At 53.3% G+C, this 15,119-nt stretch overlaps 1 protein-coding gene across 6 annotated transcripts in view; it reads left to right on the top strand.

The window, feature by feature from the left end:
* Caln1 (calneuron 1) overlaps nt 1-15,119 on the top strand; it is a 319,860-nt gene that overhangs the window by 207,861 nt on the left and 96,880 nt on the right. Inside the window, exon 5 of one of the 6 annotated variants that reach the window (XM_078023958.1) lies at nt 8,803-9,210. The exons of the other annotated variants lie outside the window; for them this stretch is intronic. Within the exon in view, the coding sequence (XP_077880084.1) occupies nt 8,803-8,865 (63 nt within the window). The 3' untranslated portion in view covers nt 8,866-9,210. Of the gene's footprint in view, nt 1-8,802; nt 9,211-15,119 lie in introns of those variants that run through there. 6 annotated transcript variants of the gene reach the window in all.

The following is a 15,119-nucleotide window of genomic DNA, read 5'->3' as shown; positions in this document are numbered from 1 at the left end:
AGTGACGAGCCCTCTTCCGGAATGATGCTGTGGGAACCCTGTGTGTCCCTCTTTATTCTGCGTCTGCTCACACTCTCTGAGACAGGTGGTGTGAAACCGGCCTCAGTTGCTCCTCCTTCCTCTTTGTGTCTCTGTGTGTATGCGACACTGTCACTCCGTGTCTTTGGTGGAATGACCAACCCCTTCGACAGAAGCCTACTCAGGTCTCTGGGTTGGATGGAGTGTGGTATCATGGTGGCCAGGTGACAGGGACCTTGCTCTTGGGGATTTGTATTCTGGTGTGAGGCGTGGGAGAGAGAGGGAGGCCTTAAACTAACAGATAATAAATAACTTCAGATCATGTGAATTCCATGAGTTCATCCAGCAGGATAATCAATAGAGGGCAGTCCCCATGGGAACTACACAGCTTGGAACAGTTGTGACGAGCAGGGTTCTCTGAGGAGGTGACCCCTGGCTGTGGTCTGAATGCTACATGCAGTTCAGAAATGGAAGGAGGTGGTTAGGTCCTGGAGTGGACCCTCCTGAGGGGACTCAGGGCTCTTGTGGAAGAGTGAGGTACCAAGTGCCCTTCTGCCATGTGACAATACAGCGAGAAGGACTATCCTCGAGGAAGCAGACCTTCCTGGCCACAGCTTGTGCTGGCACCTTAATCATGGATTCACAGCCCCCAGACTGTAAGAATAAGTTTCTGTTGTTTAAAAGCTACCCAGCCTGCAGCATTTTGTTATAGCATCACAAAGAGACCAGGACACCCCTAAATCATGAGAATGTTCTAGTTGTACAAGGCATTTGTTTCTACTAGTGGGTTCTTATCCATCCTTTTCCTTTATAATAGCCTGCTTTTTAAGGTCTCTCTCTCTCTCTCTCTTTATAAGAATCATAGCATCAAAAGACTAACAGTAAACTAAGACGAATGGGGGGAGAGAAAGGGAGAGAGAAGGGAAAGCATATGGAAATGGTAGGAGACCTTCAGTGATACACAAAATTATAAGAGGTTATGAGGGGCAAGGGGGAGGGGGGAAAAAGGGGAGAGAATTGAACAACAGCAGAGGAGGTAGAGAGGGAAGATGGGAGGGGAGGGGGGATAGTAGGGGATAGGAAAGGTAGCAGAATACAACAGTCACTAATATGCCATTATGTAAAAATGTGAGTAGGTAACAGAAGTGAGTCTGCAATATGTATTTGGGGAGTTCAAAACCCAATTGAGTCAAATGTATGAAAGATGATATATCATGAGCTCTGTAATGTTTTGAACAATCAATAAAAAAAATGGAAAAAAAAAGAATCATAGCATAAGATTTATCTTATAAGCCACTCTGAGAGAATCTGCCCTTTAATAGAGTAGTTTAATCTGTTGCTAATCATTTTATATCTGCTTATCCACACTCCATTGGTCCTATATTAGTATTTCTGGTTTAAAGCCATTTTTTTTGTTTTCTGTCTTTTGCTATATTGTTTCATATATTTATCCTTTAAATTTATTAGAAAGATAGCCTTTCTTATTCTAAACCATTTTGCTACTGATTGCCTTCACCTTTATGAAATATGTATTTAAAATTATGTTTGTCTAAATAGCAAATCCAAGGAATCAATATCTTCCGACTTCCTAAAAGAAATTTTAGCTTTTCCGTACCGTCTCTGTTCATTTCCCAGTGTCCGGCATGTGTTCTGTTTGTTTTTATGAATGTATTGGAATGGCTGCAGATTCACCTGCAGCCATAAGCAACCATCTGGGGAGACCCCACATACCCATCACCCACGTTCCTCTCCTTTGCCTTTTGCAAACCCCCAGTTTAGATCAGGTGTCCCGTCTCTGAAATGCTTGGGACCAGACATGTGTTGGATTTCATAGTTTTTTTTCAGATTTTAGAATATTTACAAATACATACTCGATACCCTGGGGACAGACCAGCTCTGCACACCAAGCTCACCTGCGCTGAGTGCACACCTTCCCCGTCAGGCCGAAGGTGAGCTCCCGCAGTATTCCCCTTCCGCCTGCCGTTTACCGCCTGCCTTGTTCACTTTCCTGCTTGTGGCATCCTGAGGGAGCTTGAGAATTTCAGATGTTGGGGCTTTTGGGTTTTGGGTCTTGAGATTAGCATACTTGATTTGTATGAAACCTTAACAGGGATTATTTTGTTTTGTTTGGGGCGATGGGTGTCAACCCCAGGCCTCACAGGTGTGAGGCTGTCCCACTGATCTGCACCCCCAGCCCCACTTCCTATTTTATCTTGAGACGGGGTCAAGTTGCCCAGGCTGCCCTGGAGCTTGCGAGCCTCCTGCCTCAGCCTCCTGCCTCAGCCTCCTAAACCGCTGAGATCACTGTGTGTGCCACTGAGCCTGGCTGACGCACGCCACCAGTCCTCTCCTGATGTCCCCTGACCTGTGTGTACACACCTGTGTGTTTCCTCCGCACGTTTTGTCCCATGTGTGGGCCTCTGTCACTATCACCCCAAAGTTCTGCCGGTCACCCTTTACGGACTCCCTCCCTCCCACCCCAGCCCCACTTCTGCCAACCACTGGTCTGTCTTCCATTTCTCAAACTTGGCCATTTCCAACATTTTACATAAATGAACTCACACGGGGGTCACCACATCACAACGCACTGGAGATGTGTTTGAGTGCTGCTGATGTGGGAGGCCTCCTGCCTGCTCTGGCTTCCGCCTCCTGCTTGGAAGGTGCCCGTGCCCACCTCCAGGGTGGCTTCCCTTTCCATCCTCTTCCCGTGGGTTTTGGCAGAGAAAGTTTTTCATTTTGATTGGGTTCAATTTATTAAATTTTCCTACTATGGATTATAGTTTTGGTGTCAAGTCTGAAGCCCTAGATCCCAAAGGTTTTCTTCTTTCTTTTTTTCATTTCTAAAGATTGCATAGTTTTACCCTTGACGTTAAAATCCATGATCAGCATGGAGTTACCTGTTTGATGAGCTTCGGGGTCTGGGCTCTTGTTTCCCCCTGTGATTACATGGGTCCACCTCTGGGATCTCTTCTCAGCCAATGTGAGTTGCTGAGAGTTTTTTTTTTTTTTAATTGCTAATGGGTGTTAGATCTTGGCAAATGCTTTTTTCTGAACCAGTTGATAGGATCATATGGTTTTTCGTCTTTGATTTGTGGATATGATGGATTGCATCTGTTGATTGATTGTTTTGGGGTTTGTTTTGGACTTTACTGTGTTTCTTTTGTGCAGTGCTAGGGGTGCAACCCGGGCCTGAGTCTTGCTGTGATGAGCATCCCCCCTCACTGCCCCCAGCCCCTCACTGCCTGGGACTTAACCAGCCCTGCTTGCTGAATCGAGCATGGCTTGGTCATGGTGTCTGATTCTTTTTGTTTATTGATGGATTTATTCTGTGAGTATTCTGTCAGGATTCTTACATCCAAATTCATAAGAGATGTGGTCTCTAATTTCTTTTTCTTTTCTTTTTTGCATTATCTGTCTGTTTTCATTATCGGGTCTCACAAAATAAATTAGGAGGGATTCCTATTTCTCCTATTTTATGAGAAAGATTGTCTAAAATTGTGCATCAGAGAAATTATACCAAGCTGGTGTTAATTCATATTTAAGTGGTAGAATTCCCCTCTGAACTATCTGGGCCTGGAGATTTCCTTTAGGTTTTAGGAGCCTTTAAATGATTAATTTAATTCTTTAGTGATTATGGGAGTATTCCGATTGTGCCTTTTGTCTGTTTTGGCATCTGCAGCCCCTCCCAGGAACTAGCTTTGATGGCCCAGGAACCAATTCTGCTGAGTCGCTGGATTTCTGAATGTAGGATCCTCTGCAGCTTCCCCTTATTACCTTCCTGGTGGCTGGGGTCCACAGGGACCTCCCTGTTCCCCTCCTGGCCTTGGAGATCTGTCCTCTCCTGACTGCTGATGCTTTTATTAGACGTCTGTTGGTTTCCTTTTTCCATAGGAGCTGGTTTTCTCTCATTGCCTTTCCCTGTCATCTCCTACCTCCTGTCTCCTTGTTTCCTGCTCTCTGTTGGTTCTTTCCTCCGCCGGCTTAGGGTTCTTATCTCCCGCCCTCCTCTGGTTCCTGGAGACTTGGATATCAGTTGGTGCTGTATTTCCACTTTGGTTCTATTCTCTGTGGACTGAGGTTTTTCCTGTGAACCGTGGGTTCAAAGGGCAGGTTGTCTCCCTGTACCCAGCCACCTCCCGGGTGTCTCCCACTGTGGCTTCTCAGGAGACTCCACTATGGTCAGAGGACACACTCTGCCATTTCAAAGGACATCTGCAGCTGGTTTTCCAGGGTGGCCTGTCTTGGTGAGTTTCCCACAGGCGTCTAAATCACGCACATTCCGTGGCTGCTGGGAGGGGGTGCATGTGTCGGAAGCCTGTGGACTAGGCTTTGAGGCCCTAGGCCTTGCTGACTCTCTGCTAGTCCTGTCCTTTGCTGGATGGAGGGGGTTAAAGTTCTCAACCATAACTGAAAGTTCCTCTGCTGTCCCGCTAACTCTGTCCTTTGTGGTTTCACGTATATTTTTGGCCAGTCCACACTTAAGGTCACCGGTGGTCTTTCTGGTGGATGGATCCTTTTTATCATTGCATAATCTCTCTCTTCACGTCTAATAATTTTCTTTGTTTCAAAGTCTGCTTTATTGGTTATTAATATGGCCACTGCCGCTTTTTAAAGTTGATATCTGTGCTGGGTGCGGTGGCCACACCTGTAATCCCAGCAGCTCAGGAGGCTGAGGCAGGAGGATCATGAGTTCAGCACTAGTCTCAGCAACTGAAAGAGGCCCTGTCTCAAAATAAAACATATACCCAAAGGGCTGGGGATGTGGCTCAGTGGCTAAGCGTCCCTGGGTTCAATCCCTGGTACCTCCCTGCCCTCCCAAGCACCCCTGCCCCCAAACCAAAATGCTACCTGGAGGGCATGTCGTCCCCTATCTCACCTGTGCTGTGGAATTTGACGTGAGTCTCCTCTCAACAGCGTGTACTTGCTGCTTTCTGCCGATACCTGCCTACTTAGTTCATTTGTGTTTACGCTAATTCTTTGGGGCAGTTTTCCTGCCGGCTTTCAGCTTGGCCCCTCTGGGTCCTGTTCTCTTGTTTCCTTGTGACCTGAGTGGGCGTCAGGATCGGGGGTGCACTAGATCTGTCTGTGGGCAGTTTATGGAGAGGCTGCTCTGTGACAGCAGCTCTTGACCTCAGGACACGTCTTCCTGGTCGATTTGCCGTCCCTCTGTGGTCTGGACCTCCCCTCCCAGGCCCATGTGACGTTCAGTTGCCATTGCAGCAGGGCTAGAGGTGGCCTCTAGGAGACCAAGGTCATGGGTAGACACAGGCCACCATCTTGAGTGGGCTGTCGATGGCAGGAGTGGGCTAATGGTGAAAGGGCGAGGTTGGCCAGCTTCTTCTCACCACTCCCCGCGCTCCCCGCCATGTGGCTGCCCTTGCGGCGCAGCAAGAGGTCTTGGCCACATTCCAGCCGTGCTCTTGGACTTATAGCCTCAGAACTGTAAGAAATAATCCTCCATTCTTTATAAATTACCATCTCAGGGATCCAGTGATGGCAGCAGGAAACGCACCCAGAGGCCTCCTTCTCAGCAGCACCGTCTTGAGCCTCAGGCAGGGCTGTGACTTCTGCCTGGATGGCTTTCCGTGACTCATGAAGCCCAGGAAAGGGCTAGTGGTGCCTGCATTTCCACTGAGCTGGGGCCTTGCTTTCTGTTGGAAGCGCGTCCTTCAGGCAGCCCTTAGTGGGGAGTCTGAGGGTGACAAATGCCTTTTGCTTTTCTCCTCCGAGGACGTTTTGATTTCCCCTCATTCCTAGAGGATAATTTTGCCAGATATAAACCCACAGTTGACAGTTCTTTTATCCTCCAGAACTTGAGAACTTTTGTACTACTTCTGGCCTCTGTGATTTCTAAATGAGGACTTGGCTGTCATCTGAATTCCTTTCCACTCTGAGGGACGCATCACTTCACTCTGGCTGCTTTCCAGAGTTTCTCTGAGTTTTTAGTCTTCAGAAGTTTAATTATGCTGTGTCTTAGGATGGGTTCATTTGAATTTTTCCTGTTTGAGCATTGGAACAGCTTCTTGAATCTACAGGTTTGTGCTTTTCAACAAATTTGGAAATTTTCAGCCATTATGTCTTTGAGTGCTCCTTTAATATACTTTACTTATTGTGTATTCTGGTACTGGGGATTGAACCCAGGGGCGCTTAACCACCGAGCCACATCCCCAGACCTCTTGGTTTTATTTTGAGACTGGGTCTTACTAAGTTACCTAGGGCTTCACTAAGTTGCTGAGGCTGGCCTTGAAGTCGAGATCCTCCTGCCTCAGCCTTGTGCTGCCTGTCCTTCTGGGATTGCAGTGAATGTGTGTGTGTGTGTGTGTGTGTGTGTGTGTGTGTGTGTGTGTGTATGTGTGTGTGTGTGTGTGTGAGTGACAGGCCCCTGAAGTGCCATTTTCTCGTTCTCTGTTTTCCTTCGTCACTCGTATGGAGTGAATTCTGTTGAAACTGATCCGTCACCACAGTGATCGAGTCTAACCTCTGTCATCTCTGCTGTCCTATCCGGCGAGTTTCTGATTTCTGCTGTTGCATTCTTCAGCTCCCTAACTTCCGTCTGGTTCTTTTCATGGCTTATGTTATTTGTTGAGATGTCCCTTATCTTTCATTCAGAAGAATTGGTGACTGTGGAAGCACTTTTGCGATGGCTTCTTTCTGCAGCCCGATCCCCCCCATGGTGACCCCTGATGGTGAACCCCCCATGGTGGTGCTGGCTGGGAGTCTCTGCATCAGTGCTTCCCCTGGTAGACAGCTGCCCTGTTCAGGCTCAGAGTGCTGGTCCTGGGCTGGGGCTTGGGCACCCTGGTTTCAGTGACAGTGTCACTGCAGAGCCTCTGGGGTGACACTGGAGTCAGCTTGGTTTACCTGGTACCTCTGGGGCCCCACTGGTCCTCCTGATGCTGCCTCAAGGGGCAGAAAGGGTTTCCTTAGGTCAAGGTGCCAGGCATGTCCCTTGAGAGGGGACTCTTGGCTCAGGGCTCTTCTGCTCGCAGGTCCAGAGCGAGCTTCCCGGCCAGACACTGTGAGGACCACTGAGTGGTCTCTGGGTGGAGCACCTTCCACCAGTGGGGACGGAGGCTTCCAGCCAGGCTGTGTGCCCAGAGGGGGTCCATCCTGCTGGGTCCTGGTGTTTCACCTGGTGGGTCAGCTTTCCTGGCCTGCCAGGGAGGGAGAGTGGGGTGCACTGGAGCCCTGGCCCATCGGTGGGCACGCCTGGTGTTTCCTGAGGGCTCCCCATCCCATCTGGGGGAAGATGAGCCTCCTGTTTCAGGGTTTTGGAGGACAGGGGATGCTGGACAGTGCCTGTCCTCTTTTACTGGGGGGTGGGCGGAAGACAGCCTGCCCCTGTGTCCCCCAGGGCTGGGTCCCAAGCCTGCTCCCCTTGAGATCCTCCAGCATTGCTTCGTCATTTCCAGCTCTCAGGATGGAGGGGGAGCAAGTGGAAGAGGTTGATCTCGCCGCCTTGTCCTGGGCCTGAAGCTGACCGCACGGTTTCCAGGACAGTTTGGTCTTTGTGTTTAGTTTTGGGTTCACACTCAAGCCAGTTCCACCTGCTTGTCCCCAGCCTATGTTTGTCCACGTCGTTGTTTCTGCACACTTATATTGGAACTCTGTCCATCTCCCAGGGAGCGGCAGAGCTTTTTACTTTTTCGTGGTGGATTGGGGTTTCTTTTTACACACTACCTGGGTCTGGAGCTGGCCTGGGTACATCTGTCCCTCAAAGCACCACCTGCTGGAAGCTCCGCCCAGTGTGGTGACGCTGCAAGAGGGCGGGGCCTTTCAGAACAGAGCAGGAGGTGATGACGTCACCAAGGGCATGGCCCTCACAAGGGATCCACACTGGGCTTTCGGAGCCTGGTGCTCTTTGTCACGGAAGAGCAGGCCTGCCCCTGAACCTCTCTACCCTCCAATGTTGCCTTCTGCATTGGCCATCCCCCTGTGGGATCCTCCTTCAGGTTGTGAGGGCAGCTAATGGTGCTTTCACCAGAGGCCAGGCTGAAGAGGACACTTGATCTTGGACATCTACCCTCCAAAATGGTGACCTAAGTAAACCTTTTTTTCTTTACAAAGAAACTACCCTCAGGTATTTTGCTATTATTTGGCTGGAAAACAAAATGATACAAAGTCCTTTGCAAATTTGAAAATATGATTCTGTTAACTTTGCTAATAACATTAAAGTGTGGTTGAATACAGAGTTCTTGGGTCAGAGAATTTTAATTTCAGTACCTTACGATCCAATGTTCTTTTTTTCATTTTTATTAACACACAGTAATTGTGCATATTACTGGGGCTCCGTGTGGTGTTTGCATACATATGTCAGCGTGCACTGATCAAACCCAGCCTCTCTTTCCACTCTCCCTCCCCAGCCCCTTCCCATTACTTAGTAAGTACTATCCTGCTTTCAGGAGAACGTTTTTAGCTTCCATATGTGAAAAGAGCATGGACTTTTCCTTTGGTGTCGCTTGGGCCACTTACCCTGATGTCCAGTTCCGTCATCGGGCTGCCAGGGCAGGATTGCATGCTTTCTTCCTGGCTGAGTCCTGCTCCCTGTGCGTTGGCCACCTTCTTCATCCCAGCTCTTATGAGTGGTGCATACCAGGCCCGTGTGTGCTTCTTGCACGCCCACTTCATTTCCTTTGGAAGGGTACCCAGGAATGGGGTAGCCGATTCACATGTTGGATCCCACGTTCTCCACGGTAGAAATGCTTCATCTTAATTCATCTTCTAGATGTTCACAGTGCACTTTAGTGAAAGCCTTCACTTTAAAACTTGCTTTGTTCTGTTTAGAATGCCATTTTTCCCCGTGATGATGGGATGATGACGTGCATCTTTGCTGTGCTTTTCCCATAACTGCAGTTGGCCCTCTGAGGCCATAGCCTCGGATCCGTGGAGTCAGCCAACAGCAAACCAGACGTGCAGATTGTCTTCTCCTTACCTCCTAACGACACACCACAGCAGCTCCCTGCATACGGTGACACTGTACCGCATGTACCTCATCTAGAGAAGGTTCAGAGAACAGGAGCATTTGTGTCCATCATATGCAGGGACCACTTCCTCTGCGTGTGCAGGGCCTGAGCATCGTGGCTGGGCATCCAGGGCCTCTTGGAGCCGACCCTGGGGAGACTGCTGGTGACTGTGTCCCTTCTGCTTCCAGTTACTAATAAAGGACAACCTAATGGTGGCTTCAGTAATAAAGCTGTAGATCTGACTTCACGGGCAAAGACAAAGGCTTGGAGACATCTTCCCAGGCCCCTCCGGTCACCTCCCATCTCGCCGTCCTTAGTCTGTGGTTAGCTCTCTGCATCTCGGTTACCTGCCGGCCACACCAAGGCTGGTGCAGGGTAGACACCAGAGCAGGGGGCGGGCGCAGCAGCGTGGAACCCTTCTCTGTGGGTACCCAGGGATGGGGTTCATATGGTGGGTGATCCTCTTCTCACACCACAGGAGAGGCCTCCGCAGCCTCTCACTGGCCAAGGCAGAGCCATGCGCCTGTCCCTCGCTGCAAGGGAGCTGGGAGTAGGGGACGAGTGGAACCCGCAGCTTGCTGGGCCCAGGTCTGTGGGTCCTCTGTGGAGCTGCCACACCAGTTCTTTAAACGGACAGGGCAGATGGCCCCAGCCACGCCTTCCTCCCGGCGAAGGAGGGAGCAGAGATGCCCCTGGGAAGGCTTTCGGGTGAGCGTCGGCATCCTGTCCTCCTCCCTAGGGACAGGTTGGAGGGCAGCTCTGCTCTGTTTCCCATGGAGCACTCACTTCTTGCCACGTGGAGCACTCACTTACGGCCACATGGAGCACTCACTTACGGCCATGTGGAGCACTCACTTCCGGCCACGTGGAGCACTCGCTTCCTGCCACGTGGAGCACTCATTTCCTGCCCCGAGCCTGGCACTGGGCTTCCTGTGCACTTAGGTCAGATGCAGGGCGCACAGCCCCCCCACCCCATTGCCCTGCCCGGAGCAGCCCTTCACTGCTCAGCTCCAGTCCCCACCGCCCTCGGGAATTGTCTGTCATCTTCCTTTGCAGGTGTCTTCCTGCTTCAGTCTTCTCTTATTTCGCTCCGTTCGCCTCCTGTGTGACAGGGACGACTTCCAGGCTGCGCTTCTTTCTTTTCTTTCAGGTCTTGCCCCGTTTTCTCCCTCCTTTCAGCCCCCCTCCACCAGTTCTGGGGAGTCCAAGCTCATGTCCTCCGCATCATGGTCGGCTCGCGGGGTGTGCGCTCCACTCACCTGGCCTTCAGTGCGTGTGGTGGTTTACGTGTACAGTGTCCCCAGAAGCTGGTGTGTGCGACAGTGCGAGAACGTCCTGGGGTAACCTGGGGGGTTGGGAGATCCCTGACCTAATCAGAGCACTGTCCCCTGGTGGGGACGTGCTGCGTGGTGACTGCAGGCAGCTGGGCTGGGGCTTATCAGAGCCCTTCCTCCTCCATCAGGGAGAGGTAGACTCTCCACCCTCTTCCCTGTCACGTCCGAGGGCCGGGCTGACGCATCCCTCCTCCCAGCAGCCTGGGACTCGATAAGGCACAGAGGCTGCTGTTGGGCCTGCTTCTCGAGGGGCTGTGTTTCCTTCCTGTGTTTTAGAGGTCCCACTTGGTGGCTGCAACTATCTCCGTCCCCAGGAACGTGACCCTCAGTGGAAACTCTTCCCAGAGTTTGGCCTGTGGTTCCCTTTATCTTCTGCTCACAGATGGTGCTATGCTTAAGACTGTTTCTGTGTGCATTCTGGGAAATAACCAGGGATCCTCCTCTGACGGTGGCCAGCACCCATCCCAGGAGAGGCTGTGTGGGGCGCCAGAGAAGAGCAGGGCTTTCAGGGGAGATGGCCTCAACCCCCAGTGCTGCCTCCTTTGGGCTGTGTGACCATGAGCCCTGCTGGGCCCCTCTGAGCCTCGGATTCTCCTGGTCTGATAGGGAAGTCCACATGATGGGGTCCTTGTGGGCAGGGACAGGGTGTCCCAGGAGAGAGGCTTGGCACACTGTCACGCTGTGCCCATTTCTCCCCCTCCTGTACCCAATGTGCTGCACAGAAGCAGAGGACCTTGAACTTCTCAATCAGAGCTGATGTCCTGGCCCAGACCAGGGCCGCATCTGAGCCCCTCCTCACAGCCATGACTCCGAGTCCCGAATTCCAGCAGAGGCAGGACCAGAGGGATCACATGGGCAGTTCCTTGCCTGTGGGCAGATAGAGGTCCACTCTTCCCTGATTTCGGCTTGTCTTGTTTCCATGGCCTCCAAAGGCAGAGGCGCTACAGTGTCCATCCTCCACTTCTTCAGTGCTGGGCACCTGTAGCTCAGAGTGCAGGGGACTCCCTGGGGAAGGCGGAAGGGGAAAGGGCGGGGCCTCACCCTGGGACCGTGGACACAGGGTGGAGAGCCAGGGAGGCCAGGAGCTCCTCCGCAGCATGTCCCCTGAAGCAGGACAGACCCATTCCTCTCTGAGAGGTGGGGCCAAGGCTGGGGTCACAGGCTCCGGGCCTCTAGCTCCAGGTCTGCCTCCCGGGCGCCTTCAGACTCCTCCTGCCCTCTGCCACCATTTCTGAGATGGGGACTGTGATCCACCTGCCCCAGGGGTCGGGGGCCTGCAGGAGGCCTTGGACTACTTCCTGACCCACGGTGAGCACTGCTGGTCTCTGCTGCAGGATGAGGACCTGGTGACGAGAACGGCAGCCGTCACCGTCGCCATCGCCAGCCCTCCTGCTGCAGACCGTGGTGGTCGTCTGCTGCCCCAGCAGGACACTGAGTTCTGCCTGCCTGTCAGGGCTGCCCTCCCTGTGGCCCCGTCTGCCCGCCAGCCTCCCTGAGCCTGCAGCCTGCGCCCAGCCCCAAGGCGAGGCCTCATTCATCTCCCTTCATCTTGCCCTGAGGAGTCACCTTCTGCACTCTGCACTGCAGACGCCCGGCACTGAAGAGGTAGAGGACAGACACGGTGTCCTTGGAGGGGAGGGAAAGACAAGCTGCCATCTGGGAAGAGCAGGCGTCATCTGCCCACAGGCAAGGAGCGGCTGTGTCCTCCAGCTCCAGCCTCCGCTGGCGATCCTTCAGGGCACCTCACTCCTGCAGGACTGAGTCCAGATCCAGACCCTTATGATCTGCCGCTTTGTCCTGCCCCCAGCAGCACCTCATAGGCACCCCACTAATCTCCAGGGTGCCTGTGGTCCCGGCCTTGCCCAGGCCTGCACCTGTACTCCCAGGGCCTCCCCTCAGGGCAAGCACCCACCCCTGCTCCTGGGCTGCTCAGGGAAGCAGGCGCCTGGCCACCCCTGGGCTACTTCTGACCCCGGGGTCCTGTGCAGGCATGCATAACAGCACTGGGCCACGTCCTGAAGCCAGCAGCCTCGTGGTCTCCCAGGACGCTGTGTAGGTGCAGCTGATGAGGTCATGGTCGCACCACTTCCCCTCTGTCCTCGGCCGCCCCTCTGAAGTGTGTCCAGCCAAGTGACGTCACTCTGCCCCTGGATGGCAGAGCTGGCAGGCCTATGACTTTTGGTCCAAAAGAATTTTACAAATTAACTATTTTGCTCATCACAGAGGAGTCCTGAGCAAACTGGAGGAACTGTGCTTGACGTCACATCCGTGTGCAGCAAGGGCCCAGAGCTGCGGCCTTGGCCTCGGCCTTTGTATTTCTAGGCCAGTGGCCCAGGTTTCCCGCCCCGATGGGGGCGCCAGCCTTGGGTCTGACTGCTGTTCGCTGGTTGTACTTCTGCTGCAGGTGTGTGCACGGCAGACAATAGTGAGCTCACAACTGTGCACAGCGGGCAGCGGCCAGAGGTAGCCGGCAGCCCCGTGAGAGCCCTCCCTCCCCGCAGGGGATCCCCACGCTGTGTAGGTCTGACACCAAAACCCACTCAGGTGGCACCAGACTGCAGCTAGCTGCTTTGGTTTCCCCAAAGACTGGGTAAGACCTGTCCTTGCGGCCATGCGTACGTCTGATGACTTGGTCTCTACAGAGCACAGCTCCGGGACCCCACAAGGACGCCAATCCATGGACATACGGTGGCTCACCTTGGGTGGCGTGGTGCTGCGTGCACCCTGCCCCATCTTCTGTGTCCTCTGAGTCACCTCCAGAGGCCGGAGCACCACGAGTGCCGAGTCAGCGTGCTCTGCTGCTCTGTAGAGGGAGTTGTCAGCCGGAGAATCTATGAGTTGAGAATTGGCACAATTAAAAAATATCGTCTTTATATTTGTTTATGAAATACGAATTTCCATTTATTAGTATTTATTTCTGTAAATACATTTCTCTGCATAAAATAAAAGTTGGTCGATTCCATAACTATGGCCCAGGGCTGTGTGAGTCCTGAGGGTTCTGGTCTCACGCACCCCAAGAATGAGTGCAAAGGGTGAGAGCTCAGCAGCAGATTGTCCAAACAGTGAGGCCAGATTCCCAGCAGGGTGTGGCCCAGGAGGGCAGCTCTGGGGGTCTCTGTCCAGGGAACCGTGCTGCTCCAGGGAAGAGCCACCTTTCCCTGGAGCGCCCCCAACGGCGCCTTGACTCTGACTCCGCTGAAAGGGTATTTTAACTTCTTTTTCCTATGCGGGGATGACTTAGTGTACTGTCCACGTCTGTCCTGTACTTGTCCTTAAAACAAAAGAACTGCTTGGGTCAGAATGGCTCTGTGGGTGACTGATGTCAGGGTAGTTGATGACGCCTGGGGTGGCACAGAATGTGTGGGCCTCCGGTCAGACGGTCAGACACAGAAAACAGGCTCTAGCCCAGGCTCTTGACCTGGGGAGGTGGGGTCCACTCTGCAAGGTCCTGTCTCCATCAGCCTAGAGGCAGTCTACCTCCGGCCTCACGCCAGACCCCATAGACCCACAGGGCCACCAGCGCTCCAGTGCACCTTCATTGATGTGTCCAGTCTTGCATCACTGGTCACTTGTGTAAGCAGAAAGAACCAAAGCCTCTCAGCACCATCGTGGAGGACAAGCAACCCGGACGGAGGCAGCCTCCACAGACCAGCTCTGCCTTTTATGCAGTGGCACAGTCAGTCAGAGGGTCACTTTCTGGGTAGAAAATGGCCCCGATTGCAAGAGGAATCTGTGCTTATGTAGGTCACACAAGGGGACCACTGGACCATGCAAGACCTGGACACAACACATCAGCGAGGATGGCGGGTCCAGCGCTCAGCATTCAGTGCTTATCTCTTTCCCTCCAGGGCCCGCTGCACTGTCCCTGGGAAAGGATTTATTTTGGGCATCGATGTTTCGGGTCCTTCCCAGAGACTGCCATTGTAGGCTGGATGGATATCTCCTTCCCAGGGACTGTCCTGCCCTGGGGAGGGACGTGCTGGGAAAGGACGGGTGTTACCAGTGTGTTGCCCCCTCTCTCCTACCCTCCTCCTCCCTCCCTCTCTCCCTCCTCCTCCCTCCATCTCCCTCCTCCTTCTCCCAGGCCACCCTGTGTCAGGGTTGCGTTTTCATATCCTCCACCTGGTTCTGTTTCCAGGCTCTGGGCTGACCGCCTTTTTGCTGCCCTGTGACTCCCAGGCCCTGCGGCAGGTGGGGCAGCCCCTGTAGGCCCCGCCCAGCTCCAGCTCCAGGAAGGACAGCCGACTTGTTTCCCAGAGCTTTGCTGCCACCACAGTCTCCCCTGTGCCTTCCGAGAGCTCCCGTTTGCCCACCTCTGTGGTGGCCTCACCTCTGCCCGGAGGCTGACCTCAGGGCGCTCTGCCTGCCCTGCCTGTCCTGCAGGGCTTTCTCGCTCCTGACCCCTTCCGGGGCCTCTGTCAATTTGCGGCTTGGTGCTGCGCTTGCCTCCTGTTGATCTGTTCTGACTTAGTGTCCTACCTCTGGTGACTCTGGTGTCCTGGGCAGCAGCAAAGGTAGGGAGAAGGTTCCAGCCGAAGTCGGCCTGGATGGCTGGAGACACAGCCATCATGGCATCCCCAGGAGAGAGAGGCCTCCTGCACATCCCCAGTGGAAGACCCGGCAGTGAGGGAAGGGGCAGAGAAGCCCAGAGAGCAAGGACTGCAGCCGCGTGGCCACGTAAACCTGTGGCCGAGACCCGGCACTGGCTTAGCCGGCGTCCCTGGGGTTGGTCAGCACCATCCTGATGATGTCCCTAATACGAGAGTCAAATTAACCCTCTACCCAGACCTCAGATACTCCCCCA

Source organism: Ictidomys tridecemlineatus, chromosome 10 (assembly GCF_052094955.1).
Source record: "Ictidomys tridecemlineatus isolate mIctTri1 chromosome 10, mIctTri1.hap1, whole genome shotgun sequence".
NCBI lineage: Eukaryota > Metazoa > Chordata > Mammalia > Rodentia > Sciuridae > Ictidomys > Ictidomys tridecemlineatus.
The sequence above is the reverse complement of the archived record's forward strand: the minus strand, read 5'-3'. Positions and strand labels throughout refer to the sequence as shown.